Raw genomic sequence first — 16,245 nt, forward strand, 5'->3', positions numbered from 1 at the left:
AAAACGAGATGCAAACGGACAGAAGAACAGCACGGTGTTTAATGCGAAATGACATCCATCCATCCATTTTCCAAACCGCTTATCCTACGGGGTCGCGGGGATGCGAAATGACATGTCTTACAGAAATACAGAAATTAAGTAAATTAAAACTAACGAAGGTGCACGCATAATCTAATCATTCGGATGCTATATTATTATCATCTCGTTATTACTTTACAATTAATTGTGGAAATATAAACATCTGTATGGTTTTTGGATATTGCAGTATCTTTACCTTTAAATGTCAGCCGAATCCCGTTATTCCATCTTCAGCACGCGCAGCCGACTCTCGGTGCCGCGATGCTTCCACTGTCGCGCGCCAGTGCGCATTCACAAAATGGCGTTCGGCCATTTACGGTTCGTTATCTCGTGCTTTCGTGGGCGCGCACATATTGAAACGGTGTTGCTCGATGCAGCCACTGGATGGCGCTCCACGCTATTAAACCATCTTGCTGAACTTCATGCACCTAAGCAGTAAATAATGGAGAAGGAACTTTAATAAAGAATGAACTTTTAATAAAGTTTAATATCCACATCTAATTGGATGTATGTATGCCAGTTAAATGTGTAAACGATGCTGTTCTTGACAAGATCTCATTTTATTGTTTGTTTCTTGTATCACCACAAAATCACGCACTTCGGTCCGGGAACATACACACCTCGATTTCCTGAAGTAAAGAATGAATGTCATTAGTGAGTCACTGCAAGTGATATGACATTGCCGCTGACAAGGACACATCCATCGAGATAATTTTACATCCCTAGAGGCAACGTGACAGGAGGAACACAGCAAAGCACCAGCAGTGATCATGTTAAAAACGAATTTAAAAACGTCTTACCGACCTTAAGAAAACAAATATGAAGAATGCTGGCAAAGGATAACAAACCCATCTACGCATATAAAATGAAGCCTTCTCTTTAGGCGCCATTTTAATAACATAAGTTCAAAACTCTGTTATCTGATAGGGTATGGAAATAGGATCACTTTTTATAAGTGCCCCGTGCTTCTTTGTACATGTATGTCTGGTTAGTTGACGGTAAGGAATTATTTGAAGTTAAGGTTACATTATATAAATACATAATAGAATATTTTGTGTAATGTTTAAAAAATGTAAATTTTAATCTAAATTTTTTATATAATGTTTAAAAGTTTAAATGACACTTACTCTCTCTCTCTCTCTCTCTCTCTCTCTCTCTCTCTCTCTCTCTCTCTCTCTCTCACACACACACCACACACACACACACACACACACACACACACACACCTTTCCAAAATGTCCTAAAGTGGCTCAGTTAAAATATTGAGTTGAATCCTACTGGGAATCTGTGGAACAGTGTTACTCATGAGATGGAGAGTGGACTTAAGTGCTTCTGCCAGGAAGCATGGCCAAGTGTAGGCCAAACTGTAATGTGAAATTGTTACAGGCTGAACAGAATTCAGAAACTGCATTCAGCATTTAAAAATTGAATTTATTTTTCATCCTGCAAAGACCAAACACAATTTCAGTCCAAGTTTTCCTTCATGTAAATATCACAGGATTTCCTCTACTGAAGAGCTCCCTTTAGAATTAGAATTTAATGATCAGTGGTCATTGTTGACACACCACAGCACAGCACACAACAACAAAACGCATCCTCTGCATTTAACCCACATGCGACTTTTCGTGACATAGCAGGGGGCAGCTAATTCAGCACCCTGGGAGCAGTGCTTGGGGGCAGTACCTTGCTCAGGGTATGTAACTGGTGCCTTGCCGGTCGGGGATTCAAACCTGAAATCTCTTTTTTAATACAAGTGCGTTTCCCTAACCATCAAACCACCAATGCACACACATATATTATACATTATACATATTGTATATTATACATGTATATTATATAATATAATAATAACACCTCTGGGACCAGGGTTCGAGTCATGTGTTTGGAGTGTGCATGTTCTCCCCCTCACACACACACACACACACACACACCAAAACATGCTGAGGTTAATTTGAGTTCCTAAATTGTTCATATGTTGATGCGTGTGAATGGTGGGAGTGCCCTGGATTATTCCCTGCCTTGCATCAGTAGCTTCCAGAATAGGCTGTAGAGCCACATGACCCTGTATAGCACAAGCAGGTATGGAATATGGATGGGTGGATGGATGGATGGATGGATGGATGGATGGATGGATTTTTTTGTTATATGAAATAGTGTACATAATTTTATACTAACAAAATACTTCTGCACTAGACTACTGCACTAGTTGCTATTATATACTTCCTAATATACTGTTATATACCTTGTATATACATTTGCATACAAAGTTTCAGTGTTTTATTGGTTTATATTAATTCTTGTGTTTTTCTTGATTATGTGTGTAGCTTATTATGCAGAGCATTTGTATCGGAAGACTTTGTCTTTTAATTATACTATATGTACTATTCAGGGGACAGACTAAAGTTCAATATGCAATGACAATAAAAGGCATTCTATTGTATTCTATTCTATTCTATTCTATTCTGTTCTATTCTATTCTATTCTATTCTATCAATATGGATCAAGTTTTGCTCATAAAACCTAAATCTTATCACTGTCACAAAGTTGTTTTTCAGCCTGTTTCAAGAATTCCTTTTTGGGACTTTGAGTATTAAAATAAAATACTAGCTTTTTACTTTATAGCTTGATTACAATAAGAGTAAGTTGTTAGAGAGTTCGGTATACTTCATGTCATTATAGTATTTGTCTGTGGTGTTAAATGTCTCAGAATTCATTTGTTTAGTAACCTATAATTTAAACGTGATAAATATTATAAATAGAGATAAATAGTATAAAATATTATAGTATAATATAATATATAATATATAATTAATAGAGATAAATAGTATAAAATAACCTGAAGATTCAAAATTAAAATAATCGAATGATTGTTAGCTTTTTATTATTTTATTTCCTAAGTTGCTATAACATTTTATACCTTCTGGTGCCGTTTCAGAAGTCTGGTAATTTGTCATGAATTAGGTGCAGATATTCTGCATTATAAATGCAAATATATAAACATTATGGGGGAAAAACTCGTCCCGAAAATACCAAGCCTGTCTTCTAATATCAGAATATATTGTGCAAAACTGTAGATTTAATATGAGTTATGGATGGGAATTGGGGATGTCGACAATTTATTTAGGAAAACAGAGCATAAAAATAATCAGATGCATTTTAACAGATTAACTGTTTGACACTTTCTCCATGTCCCTCAGAAGTCTGTGCACTTGTGCGAGCTGATGTGCGTGTGACGGGTTCCCAGTGTCTGACGATGGTCCGCCGGGGATGGTGCCGGCAGACAATGCTGCTTTATCTGCAACACAGTTCAGAAAACAGAGCCGTAGACCAAGGTATCAATTATGTCAATAAAACCCTTGTGTACTCAGTGATGCTCTTCAATTAGGGATTTACCGTCATGGGGGGTAACAGCCCCACAGCTCCCGGGACCCTCCTTTTAATTTTATGTCTCACACAGCTCACAGTAAAAGTAAAATGTCACTTAAATCACGGAGGCCGACGCCCAGTATTAAACCTCCCTCGTAATCGGCCGTTAAACCCACAGCCATAAACCTCAAGGGAAGGCCTTGTGTCAGTATATAGCAGCATAAGCGAAAACGACACCCCACCCCCCCGCCCTGTGAGAGGTCATCGGCTGCATCACTGTTTATTTTCCATGTACATGCTTCCCGCCTTCACGACGTCCCCGTTTGCTTTCGATGCCTAAGAGCGAAAAATACTGTCCCATAATCACCGGTGGCGTGGGACACAACTTGATAATCTAAATATAAAGGCCTATTTATTGCAGGGATCGAATGGATCCTAATTTAATATCGGGGTGTACATGACCCCCTCGTCCCCACCGGTTCCTACACCTTGCTAATCCCAGACGAAGGGTCACGGGGTCAGGTCACATGTCAACGGCTTCAGGAAGAGGCTTCGCTCATCGTTACTCTGAAAACGCGTCTCTCTCTGTTCCGCTGCTCTCCTTCCTTCATCTCCCTCACTCCTCACTTGGCTCTCTCCATATTTTTTTTCCGTCCTCTCCCCCACGTTTCTTGGAAGCCGAGCCGGGCCTGGTACCTCTCCCGGGCCTGGTACCTCTCCCGGGCCTGTGAGCAGTTGGTCATTAGTGGGCCTCGCCCTGCACCTTTCTGTAATCTGAAATGGGCAAACGGCCCACTTATGAGCTCCTTCTTTCCAGAGGTGATGCAGCCCGAATTTGGGACGCCTCAGCCAGGCTGCGACTTTGAAAAGGGGTAACCATCAGTAACCTCCAACCCCGTCGCTAAGGCGATGGGGCAGCCTGGCATCGGATGTCGGTGATGTCAGGTTCGCTCAAACGCCGACGGATCCCGGTGACACCGCTGACGTCTTGTACTCGCCGTGGTTGCTCGATACGTGGCCGGGACCCTGAGTCTCTGGGCTTTTTGAGGTCACCTGACCAGAACCAGGGGCCGTGATCAAGAATTCCCAGACAAAAGGACCACGTTACCCTGGCAACTTCCTGGTAACTGCTTACTCCTCAGAACCATTTCCATCTGACATTTAGAGACCCTGGACGCAGCCTTGCCCCCCCTCGCCCCACCCCTACCGTCCAGTGTTGACTGACACAACACAGACTCTCATTTTTGCATTTTGGACAAATCTTAGATGGTGCCAGATCTCAGCCAGAACCAGAGGCTTTTCCCTGTAGTTCTGCCTGTAGCTGGGGTGCCCCAGCCCCCACCCTGAGCACCGCCGGTGGTTTGCCAGGTCAGCACCCCCTCAGAAGCTGGCATTAAAGACAGCCAGGGGGGCGCGGTAGAGACATGGATACCCTGGAAGATTCAGGGGGGTCTTAAAATCATTTTGTCAGGGGGTCTGGAATGTGGCTGGGTGGCAGTCCATGTCGCCTAATGGACTGAGCTGCACTGTTACCTGTACTGCTGGTCTCTGTGTGGGCTGAAGTCTAAGGCTCAAGTCATAGCATCAAAGAGCATAGATCTGCATGCCTTCAAACCTAGAGCTGCTATATCCTTACCCAGCCAAGGACAGACAGTACGAACACATAGCACTTTGCCAGGCACACCGGGGCACCAGAGATCCCAGCGGACAAAGAGAGGCAGGGCTCTGCATGTCTGTCTCGGCTTGGTGGGCGGTTGGCATGCAGCCGCCCGTCCAGCAGCGCACAGTGACAAAGGCTGCGGCCGTCATTTCATCCCATCAACACCGAGTTCCATTTCTGTGCCACTGTATCGAGCACCAGCAGCGGAGCGTCTCCTCGTCTCAGTGCGTGATTCCGGCAGGAGTAGTGAGACTTCTCTAATCCGATTTATTTCCCGGACGTTTTAAACGCCATTTCGAATTGCATGGAGACGTCAAAAAATCTGGCATTAAGCGCTTAATTAATCTGGTAATTAACACATTTTGACAGCAAGAAAGTGCTGTTGAATAAATGAACCTACCGAGAGGTTCTTACGAGCTGCAAGACAAAATCAAAAGTACAACAACCCACAACACACAGCTGCTTATATTCAATGTTTCCGCCAGTATTTTATTGCATAAATTGCGGTTCCTCTAAAATCTACATTAAAGGCAGAAATCACCAGAAACCGTGACCACAGTTATCAGAAAAAGGTCAGTATGTGGGCTTGATGCTTTTATGACTCCGGTAATTTGTCCTCACGACGCTCCAGGGCTATAAATGTAATACATGTGTAAATACAGACATTCTTAGCTGTCATTTTTTTGTTGCCCCCCTCCCTTAACAGCACGTTTGCTCCCTCCGTTGTCCTTCACCTCGACCTTCATGCTGACCCACACCTCTCCCCAGTCGTCCTCACACCCAACGCCCCCACGCTCAAACCACCCTTCCTGGCACCACACTAAATATTAAATAAATGCGTCCCTTGTTTAGGAGACGCTGAAGCGGCATGTTCTGCTAACCCGCTATTTTATTTAGCTTTTCAGAATCAATGGGCCCCCCAGAACAACAGACCCCTCCCTGCTTTAAACAGTGCTTACAGGTAACCTACACCTTGCAGGTAGCGGCACACCATGTTCACCTTGGTAAGACTACAGGGAAAGTATCGCATGTCATCATTTGCATCCCTGCATCTGTCCATCCGCAGCGACGTTCTACCTGTGTTGGGATTTTGCCCTCGCTGCAGGTTTTGGACGGCGCATGAGAGAGAGAGGGACGTCGCATTCATGAACGCCTAAGACGACGCGGGCTGCACCTCGTGGACATCCGCCTCACGACATCGCAGTCCTGCGCCATTTTTGACGCAGGGACAAAAAAGCAAATGCATGGCCGGCGTGGGTGGGCAGTGAGGCTCCGCGTTTCCCCGGTTCTCCGGGGAGATGATGTAGGGATTGGTAGGGAAATATATGGGCAATAAAAACGTGTCATAATAGTTGATTAAAGCCCAGGTTAAGAGAGAACGGCAAATAAAAAACCCTGAGTTATGACGGCTTTTTAAGGCTTGTTATTGTTAGAAGCGACTTGGCACTGGGTGCAGCTCCGGCCGGTCCGGGGCCCAGCGAGTCACCGAGCGATGAGGCGCCCATCAATCGCCGCCATGCGGCGGAGCTTCGATCAGCGGCCATCTGAGACGCGCAGAAACCACAAAGCTGCCACCGGCGCGTCAGCCGTGTCGCCGGGTGCTGTGATTTCTGGCCTGCGCGGCCCCCCCTGCTGCTTACGCTCCGTCTGAAAACGAGTGGTAATTAATCGTATCAATTAAAAGGGCCTCCTTGCTTGTCGGCCGGCTTTATGTAGGTATAACTCTTTGTTACAGATGCGTCGCCGCGATTCACCGCAGAGACACCGACCCCCCCCCCCCCCCCCCCCCCCCGGCCTGTCGGGCAGAGCCAGCGGCCGAAACACACATGCGAGTCCAAAGAGTTTCTTTCTAATTTTTTGATGCCCCCCACTTCTCCTTTCGCTAATAGTCTCACGACGGCAGAATCTGTGCTGTGCATGCAGACGCATTTACGTCCTTCATGCAAGTTTTGGTGGCTAAGGAAGAGGGATTTCATTTAAAGAGGCAGGGGCTTTACAGACATCCCACAGAGCGTCGACCACTGGGAAAAATATGGGGGGGGGGGGGGGTGGCACTACCAGTCAGGCTATACAGGAAAAGTACCTGGTGAGGAACAGCAGAAATGTGTAATTACACCCTCTATGTTTCACATCTGGCAGTATAAGAATATTACCAGTGTAACCTGGAAGGCCTAACTGGGACCATTAAAATAAACAGTGCCAAAACACATAATGAAATGAACTGGAACCGGACAAGACTAGTGATCCTCAGCAATGTTTCGGGACCGTTTTGCAGCAGACTCACCCCAGGCTGTTTCATGTGCACTTCAGCTCTGCGGACTTGTTTTGTATGTGTTCCTGTTTATCACTGTCCTGTCAGTATGGCAGCGGGGGCCACGGGACAGTCAATCCTGTGAAGGACACAGAAACAAAACCGAAAGGTAGCAGGTGAGTGGAGGTGAGGGTTCTGCGGATGCTCTGTGCATGTTTGGGAGCAAAGGACGCATTCCACAGCTGGGGGCGCCGGAAGCTGTTGCATGTCACCTAAGCAGCCCGCAGGTATGTCAGAGGGAGCCAAGCCGCAAGCAGGACAGAGCACACCCACCTCCTGTCTCTGCGGTTTTAGGTCACGTCTCTGGGCCACACACAGTGCATTGACGATGATGGACATGGGGGGGCAGGTAGGACTAACCGGTGAAAGCCAGCTGGCCATGGCTTCTATGGACACATGTGCTATTATTTCTCTGTTACAGGTGGCTAAAGACAAGGAGTTCCAATCTGAAGGTTGTTGGTTCAGATCCCAGAGTGAGTCCTGGTATAGTAGACTGGAGCACAACCAAAGTTACAACTGGAAACATGGTCATGCCCTGTGAATGACAATTACTGTACTACAAATGTTCAAGTACACATGCCAGTAATAAATATATTAGCATGTCAGCTATACTTTGCTGAACAGCAAAAAAATGAATGAACACGATTAACCTTTCACCTCTCACATAGCAGAAGAATGAAATGAGAAGTTAGGTATTGACGTTTCCAGTTATTCTGAACAGTTCGCCGTGGTGCAGCCCCTAATGCGAATGGGGGCGGGGCGTTGCAGAGACAGCAAACTGCGAAATGTCATACGCAACGGATGGGGCTTTCCTGCTCGACAAAGTAAAAATGGCGAGACCGTTCTGGGGAATTACTGCAGTGACATAGTGTGTCGTATAAAGTGTATGAGTAGTCATGTTTTCAGTTCTGTCTTTCTGTCGAGAACAGTCTGAAAAAAAGGAAAACTTTTCCTTATTTTTCAAAAACGATGTTTATCATATAAAACCAGGGTTAACAAACTATTCATGACATTTCTATATATGTGGGCGAACCCAATATCGCCTTTCTTAATTGTTAACTGACCTACAATAACTGCGCGCAGCAGAGGAAGAACATACTGTGTTTAACGCCGATGTTTTTTTTGGGGGGAGGGGGGGGGCGGTGATAACTGAAGCGAAGCATAAACACAGATATATAACACAGGCATATATGTTGTGACCATTTATTAGATATGTTATAATTCAACATATTTCTACGTTGGTGATATGACACGTAGACCAGTTTAGTCTAAGTCTCATAACCTCTGACGTCCGCAGGGCGCTACCTACCTGTCTAAACAGTTTACGTCTTTTTGTGATGGAAATGCTGTCCGGTTTAGACTTTGATTTGTGTTGCTACCAGATCACGTTATCAGGTAGTCTGGAGCATATAAGTTCTGTAACAGCATCTCTTAAATCCAACACTTTAAAAGTCGACATAATCCTGTCCATTATTTATTTACAAGAGGCGGCATTATTCATTAATCAGAGACAGTCCTGCAAGTCATCGCAGTAATTTACGAAGGACGTGTGCTTCTCCATAGCCTTTCGGAGATCAGAACTTTTTTGGCACGGAGATGTGAATTATATATTGGTGACGAGTCTGTTCCTGAAATGCATTCCCATCTGACTTCAAAAACGAAAGCGACTGTCTGCTTTATGTCACTGTGTTTACAAAAAAGTTTTGAAGTAAAGAAAAAGTATAATGTAACCGATACCAAAAGACACCCAGTAAAATAAACCACTCGCCTGGCTGAACATGCCTCGGTGTCCCGCTCTGGGCATGGTCTGCGGGTTCTGGGGGCTGTGACAGTGATCATCGATGTTGGAAGCGGGGACCCTCAGCGCTGATTTTTGGAACAGCGCGCCCCCGTTACGCTGCACCGTCTCGATGCGTGCGGCCCGTAGCCCCGCCCACCAGAAACGGACCGCAATGATTTAGAAGTTCAGGAATCCCACGTGACGTCACCGCGGGGTGATGTAATGCTTCTCTAAATAGATCGTATTGTAATCTGCTCCCAGTCCAACGTGGTTCCTTCTCTAAGAGTGCCGCTTCTCGTCCACACTTATTTGGTAAGTTACTAAAACGGCCGCTTTGAAAGGCAATACTTTTGTGGTTCAAAAACAACGTACAGTTGTTGAATGTCACGTTGTTTGTCTGGCACTGTACAACTTCAAGACAGGAGATTAAATATGTCTTCGCTTTACTTTTTCTATATATATTAGCTGAAAGTTCATAAACAGAAAGCTGTCTATCTATTTGCGGTGCTTGACTGGGCACTTTGCCAGTATATAATACTGTTTGTTATTAAGTTCTCCAACAGGTTGAGCGAAGTTCTGTGTGCTGCTTAGATCACCTTCACCTGAAAGTCTTCTTTGTTATTTAAGAAGTTTCGATGTTTCTTGAATCTTTGTTGGAAAAAAAGGTGGAAAAGAAATTAAATTAATTGAACTCTTTATTGGCATACGTGCAAGTGCTGTATTTGTTGAAGTTGTGCCGGAGAGTGGTCCTGGTTAGAAGATGACAATGACGGACTGTCACACACTCGCCTTCAACTGTCAGTTTTAAGAGTCGCGGAAGAATGTCGCAAATTTTCCGCATTGTTTAATACACGGGAGCAAAACACATGGCGTTGTGTTTCTTGTCCTAGCGCATATATTTATGCTTGTGTGTTTATGTACCGGAGTGCGAATGCAGGTCCGAGGTGGAGCCATCGCTCCCCGAGACCCTGCAGTCCGCACAAGTTCGTACGCCGGCCGGCTCCGTCAGCGTCGCTTTACTCGAGAAGCGGTGACCGTCACGGTTTGCGTCGTTTTTGAAGTTCGCGTTTGTAAATATCACAGTCGTGCGGTCTTTTTAGTGCAGACTTGCGGCTGGATCAGAAAATCATGCATTTTACTTGATTTGCAAAAACTGCGAAAAAACGGATTTTGACTTACTGACACGTCCAGGTTCAGTGGCAGCTCCTTAAATGTATCCGTGTATTATTTTTTGTTTTTGTTTTTACCGCATTTTAGAATTTGTATATGTAAGCATTACGTCATTTTGCAGATCGAAGTATTTGACTGCCTGGAGGAGATACTTAAGGTTTAAAGGTAGAAGTGCCGACAAAGCAAAACCTCGCACTTAAACGCCCGTGGGATAAGGAAGGGGTTACTGTACATTTTGTTTATCATTGAAATATCAGCCATCAAATGTAGCTTTTTCATCACTGAATATATGTCATAAGTTGTAACACTGCAACACCATCATAAAATTCTGCAAACAGTAACTGCAAAAGTTTAACCAAGAGTAGTACAAAGCAGCCTACTGAACATCAACTGATAGCAGCATTTATAATAATAACATTAACAACAACAGTAATAATACTAATCAACGCCGGTAAATTACAGTTTCAAGCATTCAAGCGTATAATTACTGATTTCTGAATGTTAAAGATTTTCAGTAGTATTAGTGCCATATACAGATGTGAACTTTGGAAAAATAAGAATACAGAACTATTATGCTGGCAAATTAAATGCAAAATATTGTTGTTTTTAAGTATTATATATGTAACATTATGTTTAAGTTATTTGTTACTGTTACTGATAATGACTTTTCATACCAAATAAAACAGGAATTAACTTTATTGTTAGAAATGTCGTTCTGTCGCCCTGTAACGCTGTGCTGTCACTTAAAACACCGCAGCGAAAAGCGGACAGAGCTCGCGCGGGAATGAGTCTCGGCAGGTGGCGCAATGCGGCGCCACAGGGACGCGAGCAACGGATTGCGAGGGCTGTACAGTCGCAGAAGGAAAAGAACTACAAGCCTTATTATCCTCATGTAATTAAGTATATTAAGAACTTATACCTCAATACATTACCAGAAGTCACCCCCGGCAACATCAATACGAAGTCCCTAAATAGGAAGCAAAAACTGTTATGCTACCATATTAAATACACGCACGGTCCTTACTGCGCTTAAACTAATCTACTAGCATAAAAACACTTACAATGAATCATGCGTCCAGTAGCCTGTTACAGTTATTTCATCTTAATTCTCCAGGTTATGCATCAAATTTATATATGTACATTTAAATTATATATAGTTACTACACTGAAGTAGTCGTTGGTTATGTCTCCAGTTTTTTTTAAATGAAATTTTAATTTTTCGTCGTGCTCTCACTAGGTGTGAGTGAATCGAAACTTGCTTTTAGTTTTCATCAGTGCATGAATCAAAAGGGCTAGTCCAGATTAAATGTGATGAATTTAGTTTTAAGTTTAAGGTATATAATGTCATTCCGAAGAAAAGGAATCCTGTATGTTTATCCACCATCAAAGAACAATCGCAACAATCGGCGGGTCAAACAGCCACATCATCTATGGGTCATAATGTTTTTTTTCCTGAAGTCTTCATTGATTGTATATAAAGAACATTAAGGAGAGTGATTGCTGAAATAAGCTGTTTGCTGTTTGAAGTCACGTGTCGGTTCGAATTGACTTGACACTCGTTTTCCAGATTAGCTCATCCGCGCGCTCTAGTTCCTTCTGCTTGTATAACGTGCGAACTTTGTGTACTAAGAGGAGAAGATCTATCTGTAAACCCAGGAAATGCATCCAAACAGCAGTTTGACTCCTACGCCTTTTACTTAAGTATTTCAATGTCACGGATATGACCGACCATCCATCCATCCATCCATCCATCCATCCATCCATCCATAACCACTAATGGAGTGAATCTCTTTAAAAGCACAGGACACGAGGCTGGGATCATGTTGGGCTGAACAACAGTCCACTGCATCGCGTACACTCACTGTGGCATTTACCTAGTTTTTGGATTGTAAGGTGGAAGCCAAAATACCACATGCAGATATAGGAATAACATGCAAAGTCCAAATCACACAGAACAGGGGAATGGGATTTGAATCCCTCCAGTTTTTTTTAACATTGAGATTTTGGGGGTTGTAGAGTATTTTATAGCTTCTTTAAACTACCAACTCATGGTGACCAGTGCCAGTTACTTATGGCCGTGTATCCCTGTTTGATGACAGGCTGAACTTATACTAGATACTGGCGGTTCCTGAACACTCTCTGTGCGTATGGAAACTTTCATGCTACCAAGTACAGCACTCGTAATGAGCCAGTCCCTTCCAGGACTGAACTAACTACTGGTGCTGCAGAACGACTTTGCGGTACAAGTTTGTGCCTGGCATCTTCTTCTCGCTGTCATGCCGCTGGGTTTTATGTGGGTGTCTGGAAAGCTCTTCTGCATCTGGCCACACCATAACCTCTCAGTTCTGGATCTCCATCGTTGGAGTGACCCGGGTCTGTCCCCAACATCAGGATTCACTTAGCGCAAAATTTAAACCTATTTCCTCCACTGAACCAAAACAAAGCAGTGCATCATGGGACCAACATGTGGCGAGAAGGCAGAAAACGAAAAGGCCGGGGCGTGTAAAGCCGGCGGGCTTTGCAGACCATGCAGACTCACGTGAGACCCTGTACTGCCAGGTTCATTGGACGAATTCTGGGGTTGCTGAGTTAAAAGCAGTTACGAGCTGGATGTGAAATTAAGGGCAGTATTGTAAATAAATAATCGCTGTCCTCAGCATCTCAGCCTTCTACAGGTTGTCTCCACCAAAACCAAAAAGGGGATGAGAAGCGATCGCTCCCATGAACAGATAAATTACAAGCTGCAAGCCAGATTCTGATCTATAAATACCTTATTTCAGGCGGTCTCCCATCTCTCCTACACTGTTCCCTGTGACTTTTACCAAGTTGTACTGATGTCCAGTCCTGTTACGCACGGAGATTGTTAGGGGCCGTGGCACGTGACTACACACGTGACATCGCTGACGGGATCGCCCATGACATTTTTTTTTTATTATTACTTAAGATAAATAAACATTTTACTCTCTTGCTCTTTGATGCGCAGCCCATACCTTTGGTCTTTGTCAAAAGTCACCCTGTCACATGTAATAGCTGGGTACACACGTCTGAGCACAAGTCTGGTGGGGGCTCTGCTGTTTAACTTCAAAAGCTGATAGGTAATTGATTTTTTTTGCAAACCTTTTTTTTTCTCAGATGCACGGGTGTCTACAGTACGACCAGTGGCACAACTATATAGCTGTAGTCCAAAATAATCAGTATGACACTGATTCTCTAATATGGTTGCTGGAATTTATGTTAATATTCATAATGCAAACAGTATACATACTGCATGTTACCTGTTCAGGTTTATATTGTCATTACAGTATTGTATTTAGAAGTTTATTATGTTTTGTGGTCTGTTTGTTTATCCATCGATTGATTCGTTAACTCAGATGTTAAAATTTAGACTAAATGTGTTGGTGTTATTAATTCGGGTTGATTCGCTTTCTGGCGTGATAAGTTCCCTGGCAGCGTTACAGACGTATGCGTGAATTTTATCCATAAATAAACAGTCTACTTGCGCATTCAACGTTTCTTACTCCTGAACCAATCGCGGATTTATTAACATTTTAAAATTATGAACGTCAAAGTAGTTATTTTGTGTGTAGGTTAAATATAAAAAGCATCTATAGGCATGAGCTGTCGAAAACCAAATGAGTTATGAGGAAGACGAGAGGGAAAAAAGCCCTTTTTAATTATACCAGTGTGTAATACAGTACCGCGGTGTTTAAGTCTGAGCGCTGACAGCTCGGTGACTGGCGGCTCTCCGCCCGAAACTGAGACATCAAGGCGCACGCCGGCTCTGGAGAGATTGCTTACATGCATCGCTCAAGCTTCAAGTTCATTTCCGAACTACGTTCAATTATAAACCCAGAGGCGAGATACTATACCACCATCTTTAGATGGCGCATGGTGGGCGTTTTTAAAACTTTGCTTCAGTGACCAAAGGCAGTCTCCTCTCCCCTTTCCGTGCGCAGCTTTATGAAGAAGCAGCGATGAACGCCGAACAGGACAGACCGTACGTCTGCAACGCCCCGGGATGCACCCAGGTGAGCAACGCAGTTGGAATTAAACTTAAAACCACGTATAGAATCCAACAGAAATTTGAGACGTTTTCTTACGTTTGGGTCTTTGTCAGTTTACTGACGATATATCCGTTGCCGATAGTCTTGACCTACAGTGATGATAATTCAAAGGAAAAAAGTCTCCCAAAGGCGCTTTGCATCTCTCATTGATTTGAACACAGTGATGATGTTTATTATGCTATTTGTTGAGTTAGCTGGCCTAAAGTATGTTATACAACTAGGAATATACCATAAATCTTAAAAACTCGATTATTCACAAATTTCATTCGTAATTAAGTCCGAATAATGCATTAGTATATTTGGTTTAGTGAATAGAAAACGAAATAAGAAGTCGAATTTAATACTTTTTCTAAAAAGCTTATCTAGACTACTCTTAACAGACGATATCTAGACGGAATACAGCACTTGTTTATATGAGTTCGTGTTGATTTTCATTTACTTGCAATAATAACCTGTTGATTTTTTTGCATTTCTGTTTTCGTACTGCAGAACACTAACGTCAACCTGTTAGATAATTGCTCATATGGGACAAATGATTCATAAGATATACGACGAAATTTCACAGGAAAAGCTACTATTAACGTGCTTTCCCGTCAAGATTACTTCTCCTTTACCTTTTTGTTTTTGTAATACTGCTTCTTCTCGCATGGTTACAAAGGATAAAATGTCAGACAAAAACAAGACAGTTTTTACATTATGCCTATAAATACACTGTGAAATATTTCCCCTGAAAAATGTAAAAATCAAGCGCCGATGCTGCCTTAAGTAGGACTAAAAGAAATTCAAAACAACTTCGGTACACAATTATTTTTCTAAATTAGAAATCCGCAGTGTTTAGTTCTGGCTTTCGTCGCGGATGCTTTTGTGTATTTTCCTCCGTCCTGATTGATAAGATTCATTTCAAAGTTTTGGGCTACGTTAATATCATCAAGTTAAGCATTTAAGGGCAAATAAGGCCCTTCCGTTTATATAAGAGCTGAACTGTATGAAGGAGAACACGTTTTTCCTGTGTAATGTAATAACCAGATGTGTGGCGTTTTAAGTACATAAAACGCACTTCAGGCAGTGTGGATCCAGGCCTCTCGGCATCAGACAGATACGAGATATTAAGATATTAACATCTTGGTTAGTATTTACAGATGGCGCTTCTTTCTTTGGTAACCAGCGATTATTAATTCATTAAGATCTAATGGTTATGGAAGTTATATATTATTAAAATGTGCTAATGACAAGTTGCAATTCAATGCGACATTTCTTAAGTTGGGATGGTTTATTATTATTATTATTTTTTGACGGAATCGTTGCAGTTTCGTCTTTGGACAATCCGTAATGATTCTGGCCCTATTGTATCTCTTTGGACGGGTTTTGCCAATTTTGGTGACAGGCTGAGGGTCTGTGTATACGGAGCGGTGATATCAGAGACTGGCTCAGTGTTCGCTGTCCGTATGTAATTCTTAGTGTCTAAGCAGTTCCTAAACATGGAACATCTTATCATGTAACAATACCAAGATATAAGAGTAGCTGTAATTTCTCTTTATTTCATCGATTTTGCATGACTACAGCACATATTTAATTTCCTCTTGAAGCTCAGTCGGCTATATAAGTTCACAGCTTCTCAGAGAAAAGTTCCTGCCTGATTAATATGACGTTCACACTCATCTGAAGATGGATTCAGGTTCCTCAAGTATGCTCCAAATAAAGCAATTTGCTTTATTTATAATTGTTCCTACGTGAATGACTCTATCCTTCCTTTTATGAATCAAGTATTTTGGCAAAGGCCAGTTAGTAAACCACCAAGCAAGACCAAAGATCTAAA

At 42.9% G+C, this 16,245-nt stretch overlaps 1 protein-coding gene and 1 long non-coding RNA gene across 2 annotated transcripts in view; one reads left to right on the forward strand and one right to left on the reverse strand.

Annotated features, from left to right (window-relative positions):
- Nucleotides 1-2,984: 2,984 nt before the first annotated feature.
- On the reverse strand, nucleotides 2,985-13,581 carry LOC125719416 (uncharacterized). The gene is made up of 3 exons (XR_007385078.1): nucleotides 13,136-13,581; nucleotides 7,389-7,494; nucleotides 2,985-3,373 (listed from the first exon to the last, which is right to left on the reverse strand). It is a non-coding gene; the product is annotated as an uncharacterized LOC125719416 (long non-coding RNA).
- The window catches only part of LOC125719415 (cyclic AMP-responsive element-binding protein 5-like), a 34,454-nt gene continuing 27,650 nt past the window's right edge, over nucleotides 9,442-16,245 (forward strand). The window contains 2 exon segments of the mRNA XM_048994163.1: nucleotides 9,442-9,507; nucleotides 14,322-14,393. Coding sequence (XP_048850120.1) covers nucleotides 14,340-14,393 — 54 coding nt within the window. The 5' untranslated portion in view covers nucleotides 9,442-9,507; nucleotides 14,322-14,339.

This window comes from Brienomyrus brachyistius, chromosome 23 (genome assembly GCF_023856365.1).
Source record: "Brienomyrus brachyistius isolate T26 chromosome 23, BBRACH_0.4, whole genome shotgun sequence".
Lineage (NCBI taxonomy): Eukaryota > Metazoa > Chordata > Actinopteri > Osteoglossiformes > Mormyridae > Brienomyrus > Brienomyrus brachyistius.